Below are 18,306 nucleotides of genomic sequence, written 5' to 3'. Positions count from 1 at the left end.
TCGTTTTTTATGTACAAATACTTATGAATAAAATTAACACATTCATAAATGATATTAACCTTTATATTAAGGAATGTACATAAATGAAAACTGGCAACCACGGAGAACACAATTGATGTTTAATAACCAAAAAGATTAAAATGATAACAATTAGATAGAGAGTGAACTACTTATACATGTATTATCGTACCATGCATTCTTTTGTGTGTCATTTCTAACACATCTTCATTACTAATTCTTTTTATAATATGTTGTTTGATTTCAATGTACAAACGATAACATATTATTTGTTTCCATTGTCTTCTTGAGGTACACTAGTATATTAATACCTAGAATAATTATCCTTTCGAAGAAAAGATTATCAATCGTTGGAATTTTCGATTTATTGATGGTCTCTGAATACTTTGTTGAAACTTTTGATGTAATTAAATGTTGCTATGGATATATATTTGATACTGTACTATTATCTCATATTGCCCTATTGAACACCACAAAGTTTAAAACTACATTATGAGGCTTTCCTCTTGAAATACCGACGATTCATTTTTTTTTTTTTAGTTGATTGATGCAAACTAGATCGAAAATATGTTTCTGTAAAGGCATATTTTTTTTACTGTACTAAACATGTTTAATTATTAAAATTCAGAATTTAAACGGGGAATGTGCTCAAGAGACAACCCAAACAACAAAAGAGCAGAAAACATATCAAGGCCACACATGGGTCTTCAATACAGTTCCAACGCCAGTTTCTAAGTGACTTCTAATTAATGTCTTGTGCAATAAAATAAAAAATATCACAATTGCACAATTAATTTGTTGCTTTCGAGACCATTTAATCAGATTCATCATGGAAAAAGAGTTACCGCTTGTTTCTATACTGTAGTTTCTGTAGCTAATAAATGATATGGGATCCACTATATGAGCAAACGGATCTAAGAATTTATATAAGAACTGCTCAAATGAATGAGTTTGTCAGTATCAAATCATTTTCACTTGGCAGATTGTGACTTTGAAAACCTTTGGCTGACATTAAATCCGAAGCTGTACAACTTCAGTCGTAAGATACAGATTAGCAAAATTTAGAGTCAAAAGAAACGATAAATGTTATTGTTTACTGAGTTTTAGTATATGCTTCTTCGGCGAATGACAGGAAAATCTTGAATTAATCTGAATGTATATGGTGGATAGCGAGGGAGACAAATTTACTTTTAACGAGTATTATTTTTAATTTATTTATTAAACAGGCCAAATCGGTTAAATGCAAACATTATATAGGGGAAATATACATATGATCTTATTATACTACTGTTTAGAAAATGTTCTTTTTATTTTATGAACTGTATTTACTCTTTCAGCTGTATACACTGTTTCCAGGATGTCAAACAAATTTATTTTTTGAATTACTTGATAATTGTAACACATGTAAATTCTTCATCCGACCTACATGTTATTAATGACACTAATGATGCAAAAATTGCTCAAAAAATGTTTTGACATCTGTAGCTTCTGGTCTTTGATCCTTATCCTTTGACCAGCATGCTTTTAACAGATTTTGCCAGTTTTCTTCTGGTTTGTGTTTCAGTGACAATGAAGGCCGGAGTCCTTTATTTATCACTGCGTCATCAAGAGAAGTATAAAGCTGTTGCTGTATATGGTCTGCTACATCAATTCCATACCACATCTCCCAAAGCAATATTCCCAGTGCATAGATATCTGCCTTTCTGTCATAAATTCCTGTCGGAACAAGTACTTCCGGTGCCATATAAACAGGTGAGCCAGTATTTGTTCCACTGATGTCCCTTTCCTTCTTTGTCAGGCCTACATCGCTGAGTTTTACTATATCCTTTCCGTTTTTATTCTTCACAGTCTGAAATAAAACAGAATTTCACATGATTGTAAAATGTTTGTAAAATGCCAGTTGATTACATGAGAAAATCTACAAGTTCATGTTGAACAACAAGGGGAGGAGATACACAGGTTTCAATAGAAAACCATGAATATAGAATAAAATAAAGCATATAACAATTTTAAAAAGATAATAAGAGATACGCAGACAAGCAATAGATACCCTACATGGCAAATTTAAGATTGAGCAAAACAAACGCTACCAAAAGATATAGGGTTTAACCCAACGATTGAAAGGAATTCTTATTCTTGATGCAAAAATGACGTCCGTCGTGTTTCTGCTGTTAAAGTGTGTTGATAATACATATGCGATTGATAACTGTGCCCCTCTACTTGCCGACTTGTTTCTTTATTATTATGAGCCTGACTTCATGCAGGAACTTCTTAGGAAGAAAGATAAGAAGTTAGCACTATCCTTTAACTCTACGTTTCGCTATATAGATGATGTTCTTTCACTAAATAATTCAAAATTTGGTGACTATGTGGAACGCATCTATCCAATCGAGCTAGAGATAAAGGATACTACAGATACAGTTAAGTCGGCCTCATATCTTGACTTACATCTAGAAATTGACAATGAGGGTCGGTTGAAAACAAAACTTTACGACAAAAGAGATGATTTCAGCTTTCCAATTGTGAACTTTTCATTTCTAAGTAGCAACATTCCAGCAGCATCTGCATACGGGGTATATATCTCCCAATTGATACGATATTCCCGTGCTTGCATTTCCTATCATGATTTTCTTGATAGAGGGTTGCTGCTCACAAGGAAGCTATTAAACCAAGAGTTCCAAATGGTGAAGTTGAAATCATCCCTTCGTAAATTTTACGGACGCCATCACGAGTTGGTTGACCGTTATGGAATAACCGTATCACAAATGATATCGGATATGTTCCTTACGTCGTAACTACAATCCCCTTCCCTTTCCTGAATGTGACCTACCGAATTATACTATTTACCGGATTTGTTATCACATAAGCAACACCACGGGTGCCGCATGTGGAGCAGGATCTGCTTACCCTTCCGGAGCACCTGAGATCACCTCTAGTTTTTGGTGGGGTTCGTGTTGTTTATTCTTTAGTTTTCTATGTTGTGTCATGTGTACTATTGTTTTTCTGCTTGTCTTTTTCATTTTTAGCCATGGCGTTGTCAGTTTGTTTTCGATTTATGAGTTTGACTGTCCCTTTGGTATCTTTCGTCCCTCTTTTGATAGGCGTGACGATATAACTATGATGTAATCATGAAAGATTACACATATAAAATAATGATATAAACTATTAAAAAGGAAATAACATTATTTGACTAATTATTTTAGATTTAATTCAGGATTAAGAGTTGAAAGGACAAATTTTATAGATTTTTATCATCTTACCAAAATATTTTCTAATTTCATATCTCGATGAACCATTTTATTTTTGTGGAGATATTCCAAGCCTTCGCATATCTGTTTGGCATATCTTGCTAGCTCCTCCATTTGTTCTACTTGTACAGAATATATTTGTACTTTCCCAGGGTTATCGTACTCTGGGCAGATGAACTTACTTTTCAGAGTATCATCACAGTATTCCATTATCATGATAAAGTGTACCTTTCTTTTAGTATCACCGCTCTGTTGCAATATGCAACCATAGTATTGTGTGATATTTGGATGATTTATTTCCCTAAAATGAAACTTGACAATCTAAATCTTTTTTACAAACCACGACTCTTTTGGGGAGACATAACACATTCAAACATATTTGTTTTGGTTAGCGTACTGGTTCCCATATATGAACACTATGTTTCATCTCATAAAGACGTAACGTAGGAATGTAGCCAGTATACATACTGTTAACCAACTTTTTTTTTCGCGACATACGCGAGTAGAAAAATAACGCGAATATAAATCGTCGTGAATATGTATAACTTGGATCACACTACATCAAGAAGATAAGAAAAATCTCGAAATTAAATAGACTTGAAATCGTAAATTGCGAAATAAAGTATCCGCCAAAATTAAGCTGGTTTACAGTACACATGAATAGCGGCGGAATTAAATTTTGGTGGAAGACCCAAAGTGAAGGATAGGGTTAGTATAGAAGTTTAGTAGAAGCTTATACTCTTTGGGGCATATAAATGTTGAAAATATGTCGCACAGCCATGTTTTGACCTCTGAATAAAAACGAATTGCATATTAACTGTCCATTCTAGGTTATGATTTTTACGAAATGTCATAGTGAAAGTGGCACAATTTTAGCTGTTAAGGGAGTTCCTTTGTGAAGTTTAAAATTTCTTCTTACGTGTAAGCGAACTGCATAGAAATATGAAAGAATATACAAGATCTAAGATATTAACGTTGTATAATTTATATGAGATAGTAAAGCGATGCTGGAACACTGCTACACAAAAACAACTATTTCCCAATACGAAAAGTGAAGCCTGCTGTTTTAGTGTAAATATAACTCCTAAATCAATTCTCGCTTGAGAATACCATCCACGCATGTCCAACACAGTAAACAATAAAAAATGCAAGTCAATGAAGATCGATTTGTTTAAACGAAAACCATGAATACATTAAAAAAAAACTTCAATCATACAAACTAAAATTATCGAGTAAGAATACCTTAACGTTCTATCTTCCAATAAGATATCCGATACGACCCTTTCTGATAGTGGATCCTTACAATATTTCAGTGCAACGATTTCAGTATGGCTGGATAGTTTAAGATGACCTTTGTAAACGTCTGCGAAACTTCCACTTCCTAAAAGATCGTTTCTGTCCCATTCAACATCACTCAATCTGTAGTCCATATCCATAATATGATATACGAAAAACAAGTCCAATTCACCCTGCATAGTCTGACCTGAGGAAATAAACTGTGGATACATCGTATGTAAATTATCGTCTGCTTGTCTTACACTGTGTGTCAGTTTTTCTAATAGCTGGCTATCTGCTTTTAGAAATTCAGGTATTTTCTTGGCAATCTCATCCACGCCTTTCACCAGTTTCTTAAGATAGTGGGAGATTTTGTCTTGTAGTTCGTTTCCGTGTACAATTGACTCAATAAACAGGTCTGTTGCTTCAACCATTTTCTTTGTACTATTCTCTTTTTTGTAGCTTTTAAATTTTTCTCTGAATTGTTTCTTGCTTGCTATGGCTGAACACACAACTGCCACAGCTCCGCCTAAGCCTTTGATCTCATCTATGTCATCTCTCTTTGCTTTTTTCCATATGCTTTTGACAGGTGCTTGCTTCTTTATTGATTTGTAGAGGTCCCTAACAATCTTTTTATCGTGTTCTCCAAGAAAAGTACCTTCAAACGAAAAGTAATATTTCGTTATTCAACGACATTTGAGTATTTTTAGCCCCTCTTTTATTTATTAACCTATCATAACTATTGGCATATTTGTTCGTGAAAATCTAACACCAAAATGAAAAAAACATCATTTTCCTTAAATAAGAAGTGATTTACATAGTTATGATATGTATATTCGTTACACGGACTTTTATATATTTTCAATAACTTTACCAAGTCGACCATGTTGTTCACATCCTGGTTCTTTAGTGGTCTCATTGGCAATCAAATCAAATTGTGATAAAGTTTCATAACGACCTCTATGAAATCATCAGAATTAAAAGAATGTGAAGTTAACCCACAAGAATTTCCAGTGTTTATTCACACTAACTAACACATGTGGATGTAGGTCAATGGCATGCCTATAAATGTATGTAATAATATTATCATGGTGTTTGAGAACTGAAAATCTTTGCATTTATTTTAGATGCGTTGATAATGTGTCGTTATCATTTAATTCCATTTCACAAATACTGATTTATGACTCCGTATAATACAGACTGATTGACAAAGTCAACAATAGTTAACCGTTGTTCAAAAGTCATAAATCGATTGAGAAAAATAAATCCGGGTTAAATATCAAAACCGAGGTAATCGCATCAACTATAAGAGGAATACAAAGGATAAACAGGAACACCGAAGTGCAACAAAAACAAATGTCAGCAAAACTATTTTATACCAACTGCCATATACCTGACTTACAGGACATTTTGAAAAATAGTGGGTTGAACTTGGTATATTTGTATGCCGAACTCCCCGCGTTATGACAATGCTAAAAAGAATATCGCTTAAACACTAAGTGACAGAAATACAGCGATAAAACACAAGACATTCATAACAGAGAAACACACAAACAAGCAAATAATATAATATTAGACCCAACATGCAAACCGCAAAACAACGAACATATTTCATCAACAATAAACACCATATGATATCAAAATAAGGGACGCGCTTACGTAACTAACATGCAATCCCGAACCCAGATCATGAATCGTTTGAAATTGTAATGATTTCAATGTTCTACTTTTCTAACTTTTCAATTCCTAGCTGTCCCAAACTCTAACGTCAAGCATATGAATAAGTAAGTAGTACCAACAAACTTCTCTATTTGGAATAACATTATGGTATCAATTTGTGCTGCTCCAGATACGCATTTCGACAATGTATCCCGAATGATGATCGAAGCCATAATATATGAAAATCAATAACTATTGAAATGAATTAGAAAATGCCTTGTTTTTTTTTAGAGAAATGTCTAACAAAGAGAAATCATGGTTTGTCAGAGACTGTACCTTCTATAGCTTCGATTTGGTCCTCTAGAAGGTCGCAATCTCGTTTGAATTTCTTTATCATTTTCTCTTTGAGTGAGTGGACAACTCGTTGCTCCTTTTCCCATTTATTAAGCTCTGCTGAAACTCTACTGGAAATTTTGTCAGCTGCCTCCTTGGCTAATTTCTTATAATTACCAGGGCGTGGACATTCATCCTGTTTCCAGTCATTCAATATGCTTCGCATGTTCGGAGAACTTAGAACTTCACTTGTTGTTTTGTGTAACTGAATTATCTCATACTGCAGTTCCCTTCTGAGATCGTCAATGGTTTGTTTTGATTTCTCCCCCAAAGCGTGCATATTTCGTTTGATTTCTTCCATCTGTTTCGTCATTTCTTGTTTGTCCACAGCGTCTATAGTCTTTGAAACTTTAAGGGTATAATTGGCTCTTTTAACTATTTGAGACAACCAGCTAAAATCGGAAATTAAACGAATGCGTTAATACTCATCACAACCATGTTTATCCTGTCAACTTTCAATATGTTTTCGTCTTAAGTCTTTAGTATTTAAACTAGTGGTTGCGGTTGTCGTTTGTTCTCTATCCTTTTATTATTTTTCATTACTATATTTATGAAAATCGTTATTTTTTTACGAAAGTGCATTACCTCATAAAGCAATATCGCAATACGATCTACCAAAAACACGATTTATTTTAAAGGTAATATCTTGGGTTAGCTTGCTTGTTAGCTGAACCGTGAAGGCATTATTATATTAGGTATACTACCCTCCTTTCTGAGTATTCTTGTCCTACCGACAGAGGTTGGTTACATTTCTCCAGTACTAATCTACTCTTAAAGGAGAGTAGTTTACCTAACACAATAATGACTTCACGGTTCAGCTAGCAAGTAAACTAACCAAAGATATTACCTTTACCTACACACTCAAAGCATTCTGCTGTAAAGGATGAGCCATTCTGGCAAGTACCTTAGAAAAAGTCGTTCAGTCATTTCGTTGACAGTTATGATGTCTCTAATCCATAACTACTTCGCCACATAATCCGTTCGGAAATAAATTTAGTAAACTAAAGCTGAGGCTATATATTCACAAAACGAGTAGAAGCTAGATGATAAAAAGGGACCTAAAGGAAATCCAAATTTATCTCCATCCTTTTTGCCAGCGTGAGTTCTTAACAAATGGATAATTTGGCACGTTTGCGAATATGCAACTTTGCTTTTGATTATCCTGTTGACTAACGTAAAACACTCTGTAACTTTCAGAGCAGTTGCATGTTTTTGATAATGCTTTTAATTTGTCCTATGCAAAATGTACTTACACTATTTAGAAATGTGTGTCTTTAAATAAGATGATAGAAATAAGTATGCATTACCAGTAATGTGAATTGAGTTGTTGACGTAAACTTGCAGGAAACAAATTCTGTAATCCTTTTGAAATAAAATTTTTATGAGCAGGATCCATGGCTCCGTATTCCATCGCCCGTTTTGCCTATTTATAGAAAAAGCAACTGTAATATATTCAAGAAAAAAACATTTATATAATTTTCAACGCACTTGATATGGACGGAACACAACACCTTATTTACTTTTAAAAGTATATATACATTAATAAAAAAAATAATACTATATGATTATACTAAGCATACTGCTTCTAAATCAATGTTTTAATCTCTTTCATAAAATCATTCAAAGAGAAGAAAGACGGTATATTTTAGACCATCGTCAAGAACGATTTTAAAAATCACTTTCAATAATAATAGTCAAAACTTTTTTTGAAGAATTTCAGAGGTAAAATATAGTACATTGAAGACCAATTGGTGGCCTACGACTGTTGTCTGATCTTTGGTCGGGTTGTTGTCTCTTTGACACGATCCTCATTTTCATTCTCAATTTTATAGTAATATAAAACATCAATAAGCAAAAATTGACGCCGTTGAGACATACACAAAATTACTAATTAATTAGCAACAAACACGTGGTATAAATGATTTGTCAAGTGAATAATAATGTCAAAAAATATTGACCATGACACAATCTTGACAATAACCAAAGTACAGAACCCTTCTCGTTTTTAAAATCATAAATCATTTCACAGTTGTAAATTCAGAGACAACATACGAAAATTGTTCGTTAAAATCAAAAACATGCCTGTAAGACATGCCTAAAAATATATTGATAACCAAAATAAATAGACAATCATGTCCTTAGTGTTTCTCCTCTCCATACATTTATAAATTTATATCGTTAGATTGTGTTTCATTAATCAATCAAATGTAAAACATATGAATATTTTGATATATACCTCTGTAGTTGAAAAGTAGAATATTTGTTCCTCTCGAAGTCCCTGAAAAATTGGCTCTAGTTTGTGCACAATATTTCGTTTTATTTCTTCTCGGTCCTGAATTGGCACGACATCCCATTTATTGCATACAAACAATGTTGAAGATGGGCTGAATTCTTCGTCTAAAGTATTTACCACATTTCGCAGAAAATCTTTCAGCTAAAATACAAACAATGTATGTTTGTTATATGACAGTTTCAGTAAGTGTATCAAGCACATTTTCCTTTTTCATTAAAGAAGAAGGCTTTGTATGATTAGAGATAACATATTTTAATGATCATTTTATCAAATAGGAAAACAGCCGAAGGCCACCAATGGGTATTCAATGTAGCGAGAATTCCCGCACCCGTAGGTGTCCTTCAGCTGGCCCCTAAAAATATGTATAATAGTACAGTGATAATGGACGTCATACTAAACTCCGAATTATATGTAAGATTGTGAGGAAGTGAAGTGTAGTTTAAAGCATAAAAAATGCATAACTTTCATACTGAATTCAAAGGACAATCAAACACACGTATTTTATTCAAGACAACAACTAGTTTGTTTTTACATTTACAAGAGTAAAACATGATGGTTGGTCTTCTACCCGATGATATCAACAGCTAATGGAACTTAAATGCTCTCCTACTGCTTTCGGTTTTCATTTTTTTTTAATCGAGCGTCACTGACAAGTCGTTTGTAGACGACACGATCCAGGCGTGCAAAACTATTGGCCTGGATTTTTTTATTAGTTATCTTACCCTTCCTCTTTGAACGCCACCTGCATTTGATGTATTCACAACATAAATGAAACCACATGACTTTGAAAGGTACTTTTGAAAAGACTGATGCATCTGGATTTCACCAAAACCAGGAGTGTCTATTATAACTAGACCTTCCTGAAATTAAAATAAAATGAAACCAATTTTTACAAAAACTATTTAAGCCTGCAGTCCTGTTGTATTAATATAATGTTTTATGGTTAAATGTTTTGTTCTTTCGTTAAAATTCTTTTCTTTATTATTAATTGCCGAAATGATTTTTTGAATGGTCTATGATTACAGAGGCCTTTGATATAACAACTGGGGTAAGACAAGGCTGTATCCTTTCACCTATGCTATTCCTCCTGGCAGTTGATTGGATCATGAAGCAAACCACAGATGGCAGACGAAATGGCATCCAATGGACCATGTTCACTCAGCTGGATGACCTAGACTTTGCCGATGACATTGCATTGCTATCCCACAACCACCAACAAATGCAGGACAAACTAGAGCAGGTTGAAAAGAGAGCAGCAGAAACGGGCCTTTCCATCAATCAAAACAAGACCAAAGTGTTAAAGTCAAACACAAAGTCCCAAGCCAGTCTGATGGTTAACACCCAAGCATTGGAAGAAGTGGAATCCTTTACATACCTTGGAAGCGTAGTGGATAATCTTGGCGGCTCAGATAAAGATGTAAAGATCAGAATTGGCAAAGCCAGAACTGCATTTAACATGATGGGGTCAATCTGGAAAGCACGAAATATCATACTTAAGACCAAAATACGCTTGTTCAATTCAAACGTAAAAACCATTCTCTTATATGGAGCTGAGACTTGGAAAACAACAAAAAACCTGCTTCATAAACTTCAAGTCTTCATTAACAACTGCCTCAGGCGCATCCTTAACATCAGATGGCCTGAGAAGATATCAAACAAAGATCTTTGGGAAAAGACCAACCAATCCCCAGTTGATGAAGAGTTAAAAAAGAGAAAATGGCGATGGATAGGACACACACTGAGGAAGCCAAAAACTAACATTACAAGGCAAGCCTTACAGTGGAACCCACAAGGAAAGCGTAGCAGGGGCAGACCAAGATACACCTGGAGAAGGAATGTTGCAGCCGAGATGGAGAAAGAAGGGTACAAGTGGCACGATCTGGAGAGGCTAGCAAAGAACAGAACAAGGTGGAGAAATATCGTTAGTGGCCTATGCTCCACCAAGGGGCAACAGGATTAAGCAAGAATGATTACAGTTTAAATATAAGAAGATGTGGTATGAGTTTTAAAGAGACACAGATCAACTAGAGACAAAAAAAAGAGAACGTAAATAACTTCAGGACGCTTTATAGTCTTCAACACTTAGCCAAACACCGAGGGTATTGTAAGCGTTAAAGAGCTCGTGATGTGGAATTTGAAAACAAATGTTGCTTAGTTTTTTCCTTAAATTCTTAGGCTACTTTTTGCTGTCTTTTTCTTGATACAAAGCATTCACCATTTTTGCGCGTTTATTGTGATTTCTGTTTTCTTGAACAGTTTCTCCATTTCCATTAAACATGAAATTCAATTACCCCATCGTACGATAACTCAAAATTTTACTGTTCCTCTACCTCGTTATAACATACCTCAATAACATTAGTTGGCCAATATATTTCAATCTTATCGAATGGATTGTCACCATTTTTGTCTTCATAAGTAATGTTACTCTTTAACTTTTCTTGCCCTTCCATTGTACTCAAATCTATTTTCACTTCCTTTCCGCCATTAGCCCCAAAGCAGATTGCCTTCTTTCGACCATCTTTGCTCTTTCGAATTTCACAGACAGTCTGTGTACACTTAATACTACTTGTAGGAAGAATGTCTGCTTCAAGTAATAAGTTTATGAGACTACTTTTTCCAGATGTTGCTTCACCTAAAATGATGTCTCATAATTAATGGAATTCATTAGTCAAACAAATAAGAACGCCACATGCATACAGGGTGTTCAGTATGTTTGACACGGTGGAAACTTCGAGGCGCAGAACAAACGATCAAAGTAAGTACAAGTTTAGAATGAAGTTGTACGAACCAATTACTAGGTTTCTGTGTACTATTACACGAATTCATCTTTTCGCTTTAAAACTTATCAACAGACCCAAGATATTCAGAAAATATAAATGTGGCATAATTGCAAAAAGACACAATGTAAGGATGTTACAAGCTACAAGTTACCATATGACCTGAAATCTACTGATTAAAGCTTAATAGGCGAGTGACTTATTTCAAAAAGACGCTTAGTTAACGACTTTAATGCACCTATCTAACACACGGCTGAATAATATATCATTCGAAAGTTAATAATCTATACTTTCTGTTTTGCCCGGTCGAAAAAAAATCGTACGGTGCATTTTCTGTTAAATCAAGGTCAAAGGTCATGAATAAACATTCTAATTTTTGAGATTACTAAACAAAAAGCCATTTTCTAATTCTTGTACCATAAAATTTTCCAAAAGATCATATGAACTTTATTTGATATGATACATTATTTTCAAATCAAACAAAAAATAAGAGGTTGGATGCGCAATATTTCCAGAAAATTGAAAATTATCACAAATCCTAAAAAAATGAAAAATTGTTCCAAAAGCAAAATATATCTTGGGGAATCGATATTTGTTTGCTAAAAAAATATATAAATGTATATGTTTAAGGTCAAGGAATATTTGTTGTGTAATTCTAAGATGCAATTATTGATTATTGTTCATAGAACAGCCTTCTATTGAAGTGTTTGCATTTGCCAAAAAAATCTGCCATCTGCAAATAGCGATCATTTTGTTATTCTATATCCCTTATTGTCAATATCAGGGAGGAGAACGATTTTCCATAATAAAAGAAGGGGTATTTAAAGTTCAAAAAGAATATCTACCAGCTAATTGAGGTAAAAATATGTTTTTACGAAGTCAAACTTATTTACTTTTTGTAATCATGTTTAAATGCAAACATGACTTTGCGACTGAATCGTAGGCAACATTGAAATAAGAAACCTTGTTTAAAAACACTTGGTTGCCTAAAGCGGGATGTAAACATACTAAATATAATGCTGCTGCTTCTTATTTAGTTTAAAATCGTGTTAGACATATTAAATGTGTTTAGAAGTTTAATCTCTTTAACTATTTGAATAAAAGATGCTTTGAGTATTTTCAACATAAGCTTTTAAATAAAAATGCAGGTCATTGTGTATGTAAAACACTATAAGCAGTTGTGAAATAAAACAAATAAAAAGTTGAATACCCTTCCTGAACTCATAAAATCATTTGCTGTTTTAGGTAGTGATCCTTTTCATGCTGTCATGTGTTTTGTGGACTGTTGTTCGTCTCTTGGACTTTAATTTTATTTTTTTTCATAGTTTTAATTAAGTTTATTTGATTCATGGTTTGAGATGTGGATTGTCCATTTGGTATTATTTTACTTTAAGTTGCAGTAATGAAAACCGCAACAATATCACCTCAAAGTAAAGTGAAGAAGACTAACGCAATAAGACAAATATCCGCGAAAATAACTTAATTTGCTAATGGTGATATATATATGTATAGAATCAAAACGTTATCATGATACATTAAACTACAATGATCTACAATTTTTAAACCTTTTACTACTTAAATAGTGACGAAATATACAAAGGGACATCAAACTCATAATTGAAAACGAACTGACAAAGCCGGGCAAAAAACGAACAAGACAAGCATCAGTATACAAAACACAACCTATAAAACTACAGATTGAGTAACACAAAACCCTCAAAAATATTTGGGGTGAACTCAGTGGCTCCCAAAGGGTAGGCAAATCATGTTCCACATGTGACATCCGTCTTGTGGCTCATGTAATTTCTTACTCGGTGTCAAGCCTTCTTCGGTAGGTAACATTCAAGGCAGAGATGACGGTATATTGGCTACGTCGATTGGGACTTATCAGTCGTCATCTGGCGAAACAGATTTTTCATAAATGTCAACCAACTCGTAGTGGCGTCCATAAAATTTTCAAAGGGATGATTTCAACTTTGGTTTAAAACCATGTTCAAACCACCATTTTCTTCAAATGTCCTATACCAAGTCAGGCATATAGCAGTTGGTTTCGAATAATCAGTTTCTTTGTATGTTGGCGTTTGTTTTTGTAGCAGTTCAGTGTTTCTGTTCTATCGATGTGTTCCTCTTATAGTTGATGCGATTTCCTCGGTTTAAGTTTGTGACCCGGATTTGTTTTAGTTACTAGTAAATCGATTGATGACTATTTAATAGCGTTATACTATAGTTGCCTTTATTTAATATCTTCATTGTGAGCAGTTACGCACTATCACGAAAATCGTGATAGCAAATGTTAGCTCTGGAATATTGTATCAACTTGGAGATATATACTCCACAAGAAGATGCCGCGAAATCGAGTTACAATTGGGCAAGTGTTTAGATAAAGAGTTTTATTTAATTTCGCGGGCAGTACGTCGACTGAGCATGCAAAGACAAATTAAGAAAATACAAAACCCTACATTTATACGTCTTATCATAAATATTTCAGACTTGTCATTGTTTCAGAGGAATTGAAGCTCAATGAAATCGGTCTCCTCCTTTAGTAGTATAGATATGCAGGCGTTACTACAATGTTGCTACATATAAACGAAAAGTTTATAATTTGGTAGTAAGGAGTGTTTTTATGGTTTGAATTATACTTATCTCTTTTGTCGTTAAACTTGTTGTTTTTCTTCAAAATTATTCTTATTTGATGAATTAGTGCACTTAAATAATGAATAACGCAAATAAGCATTCAAGAAGTCAAGTTTTATAATGTGTTTACCGGTTTTTTAATTCTTTGAAATTTCAATTTTTATCAATTTATTTTTTTATCTATTTTTGTCTAAACTTTCAATTTCTTTTTTATGGTTCACATTAAAAAAAGGGTCTTTTCACTACATCAATATTTATAATAAAGCTACAAATCAAACAATTAGAAAGTCAAAAGATGTTTATTTCAGTCTGGTAGTTACAATGCAGGTTGCAATCTCTTAGTTTATTTCAAGGAATAGTATGATTCGCGCACATATTTTTTTACTTTAAATTTTTCAGATTCGTAAGAATTTGTTAATTAAATATTATATTGACCACATACAATGTTTAAATAGAAAAAAATGCTTAAAAGCTATTTTTTTTCGCAGATGGCGGTATTTTGGGCAACTGTATGCGTTGTTATGATTTGCTCTTTGATTAGAAGTAAGCATAATTTTAGGAAATTTATGATGTTAAAAAATTCTTTGATAGTCATTACAGGGTTTTACTTAAAATTAAGTTATTAGAAGCTGCATCGGAAAGAGAAATTTGAGTTTTCACACATTTTGTTAACTTTTACTCGAATTTCAGAAAACATGTGCTGTCTATCAAAACGCGCTTTAAATATTTAAAAATGCATTTGATTAACGACTGTTAATCTCTCTGCTAAAAGTTTAAAATGTTGGTATATGTGAATTTAGTATATAAAAGTCTTATTATGCTATCTTAGAAAATATGCACTTATTCGTCCTTGGCCTTTGATCTTGATTTGACAGACTTCGCACCGTACGATTATTTTACGACCGGGCAAAACAGATAGTACAGATGTGTAGCTTTAAAATAATATATAATTTAGCCATGTGTTAGGTAGGTGCATTAAAAATTTAATTGTATGGTTAAAGTCACTCGCCTATAAGTAATAATTATTCAGAAAAACAATTATTACAATCGGCAGCTAAAGGCAGTCAATCACTGTACAAGCACATAAAAGATATGACGATTTTAAGTTAAATCCACAATATAAACCAACCATCATAAAATAACTGTAAAAATAAATCAGACTGCGACTCATTTCACATAAAACATGAACATTTCAGGGTAATTACGATCAATTTTAGTAGTAAGATATTTTTTGAAAAAAGCCTTTGGTACTTAGCAAAAGTATGAGCTAAACCATTGAAGTAGAAGAACCGATTTTTTTTATTAGACAACCCAAAAAATCAGCACATCTTCAGCGGATTTAGTTTGAAAACGTCATGGTCAGCTCTAGATACAAGACCTCGTGAAAATGACAAAAGTATCGACAGAATGTTAGCTTGTGAAAGGAATACATATTTAGAAAAAGCATTCAATTATTGAAAATTGTATCACGGTTCAAACCGATAAAGACATTACTGCATAGTTTAACTGAAAACATTCAAGTTATTATTCTGCAAAACTATGGTATTGTGTTTTCTGTCTCTACGCATCACTGTAAATATAACGAAATTTAATGAGACTTTTATGCAAAGTGAGAGGTTTAGCGCTATGAAACCAGGTTTAATCCACCATTTTCTACATTTGAAAATGCCTGTACCAAGTCAGGAATATGACAGTTGTTGTCCATTCGTTTTTGATGTGTTTTGTTATTTGAATTTTGCCATGATTAGGGACTTTCCGATTTGATTTTCCTCTGAGTTCAGTATTTTTGTGATTTACTTTTTTCCTTCAAAAGACGATTATGTTTTCATGGTGCTACTGAGTTGTACTTGTTGTAACGAAACAACAAAAATCTCCTTTTATTTACAATAAATTAATAGTTTTTATAATTTCTATTGTGCTGTAGTAATTTCATGTTATATATAATTAAGTTTTAATACATTTAAAATGTCAAATTGGGCATTAGTACTTTATAAGAATTATGTGTATGGGTTCATGATTTTGTTAAGTATATTATATCTCGTTTGAATTTTGATTTGTTGTAAAGCATGTCTATATTAATTCTTACTAGGTGTACATATTGTGCAATGTGGCGTACATATTAAAAAACATATTTTACGATCAATTTCATTTCGATACAATTTGAAATTACATTGTCGAAGGGCATGAAGACTAAGGAGTTGTAATCGTTTGAAGATTGGAAGGATTTTGAGAATTTCAGAATGCGAATACATATATAATTACATATTTGGTATATAACGATGATCCAGGTTTCGAACAATAATATTAAGATGTGAAACAAAATATTGCAAATTGTAATACTTCATTTCATTACAATTAAGCATTACCGTGCCAAATGGCATATGGACTAATAAGTATACGGGGAAGACTGCTGCAGATTATTAATAAAGAGAGTTTTAGGAAATGTAAATACATCTTTAATCATAAAAAAACACTTTAAATATATGATATACAGCACTGATTCGGTTCATAGATGATTGAAAAACAATATTTACCTGCAACAAGAATGTAACATTCAGGTGATAACAACTCTGAACGCTTGAACTTTGATGTTTTTTCAACATCTGGAAATACGCTATTCAAGTTTTGTTGGAAGTTGACAGGCAGGTCTTTATAAAAGTTTAAAACTTTGTCGTATAGTTTCATTAATTTCTCTGTGTTTCCTCTGTGGTAAAGCAAATCTTGATGCAAAACTATTCCATCCTGAAAAGTTAATGAAATGAATATGTTAAACAATAAATCTTAGCTAAAGTACGTTATTCAAATTACAATATAGGTTCTAAGCATATGGATGTAAATATTCAGTAAATGCTGCTACATGTATAACATAGCGGCTGGAAGTAATTTGGAATAATCTATATGATCTACAAATAATTGGTGTTAATCCAATTTTGCAACACAGTTTGAACAGCGGTATACTACTGTTGCCTTTATATATCCATAATTATCCCTTTATAACCTACATAAAAAATATATCATTCATATAAAATCTTGAATGATGCGTATGTATTGTAGGTCGTGTTCATTAGTTTCAAAATTTAGTGCATTTGTCAAGACGTAGTAATCTTGTATCAGGACAGATATAATAAAAAGTAACTCCGAGGAAAATTCAAAACGGAAAGTCCCTATTCAAAAGTTATAGTGCTATCGACATACAAGACATTAAATTTCAATCAGCACAAACGACTGAATTGAGTTTGGCCAAACGTTATGTGCTGTAGTATGTATAGATAGATATCTGGATTTAAAATCTGTAATCAGATATTAATCAATTTAGGTAGTGCAAAAATACATTAGCGGATGTAATCAACATTCTACAGTTTAAGAACTCACCTCGTCAGGCCTTTGATGTGTCTTCTCCCATTCAATTAACAAAACTTTAATAATCTCATCCTTTGCTTTTATACCTTTAGTATTTAGTCCCCATGATCTTGCAAATCTTAGTCCTGTAGATACATCAGGAATTCTGATTATATCGTCTCGACATTCAATATTATACTCCTTAGAAGACATTTTTATATCATGTCGCTTTACGTAGTCGATAAATTTTCCATCTTGTATTTTTTGGTTACTCTAAATTTTCAGATTTAGCAAGAGAATGCTTGTGATAGTAGCATATTGTATTTCACATACTTGTATATGCTTCTAGGTAGTTCGGTCAGAACGACAATTGTCCGATCGTTCATTACAGCTTTGGCATTTAAATTGATGTGGTATAGATATGTATTTAGCATGATAATCATTTGTTAGAATAACAAATAACCACACAATGAGAATTCCAAACATTATTTTTAAACAATCAATTTAGTGACTTGTTCTGTTGGGTTGATAGAATAGAATATTCAATAAAAGAGGATCTGTGAGGGCTCAACGTAGATATACGATTTTTTTTAAGCAAACAAGAAAAAATTATAAACTGCATTATGATAAAACAATGGATGCGTTTTGACTTTTCTTTCTGTGCTTTTCA

At 33.0% G+C, this 18,306-nt stretch overlaps 1 protein-coding gene across 1 annotated transcript; it reads right to left on the bottom strand.

Annotated features, from left to right (window-relative positions):
- Positions 1 to 1,218: 1,218 nt before the first annotated feature.
- Positions 1,219 to 18,048, bottom strand: LOC139524805 (uncharacterized). The gene is made up of 10 exons (XM_071319892.1): positions 17,670 to 18,048; positions 16,832 to 17,039; positions 11,232 to 11,518; positions 9,609 to 9,746; positions 8,830 to 9,027; positions 7,901 to 8,016; positions 6,537 to 6,985; positions 4,509 to 5,199; positions 3,279 to 3,567; positions 1,219 to 1,867 (listed from the first exon to the last, which is right to left on the bottom strand). The coding sequence occupies exons 1-10, from the start codon at positions 17,847 to 17,849 to the stop codon at positions 1,460 to 1,462; spliced, it is 2,964 nt and encodes a 987-aa protein (XP_071175993.1). The 5' UTR covers positions 17,850 to 18,048; the 3' UTR covers positions 1,219 to 1,459.
- Between the last annotated feature and the right edge of the window lie 258 nt (positions 18,049 to 18,306).

This window comes from Mytilus edulis, chromosome 1 (genome assembly GCF_963676685.1).
Source record: "Mytilus edulis chromosome 1, xbMytEdul2.2, whole genome shotgun sequence".
NCBI lineage: Eukaryota > Metazoa > Mollusca > Bivalvia > Mytilida > Mytilidae > Mytilus > Mytilus edulis.
This window is presented reverse-complemented; position numbering and strand designations above follow the sequence as displayed.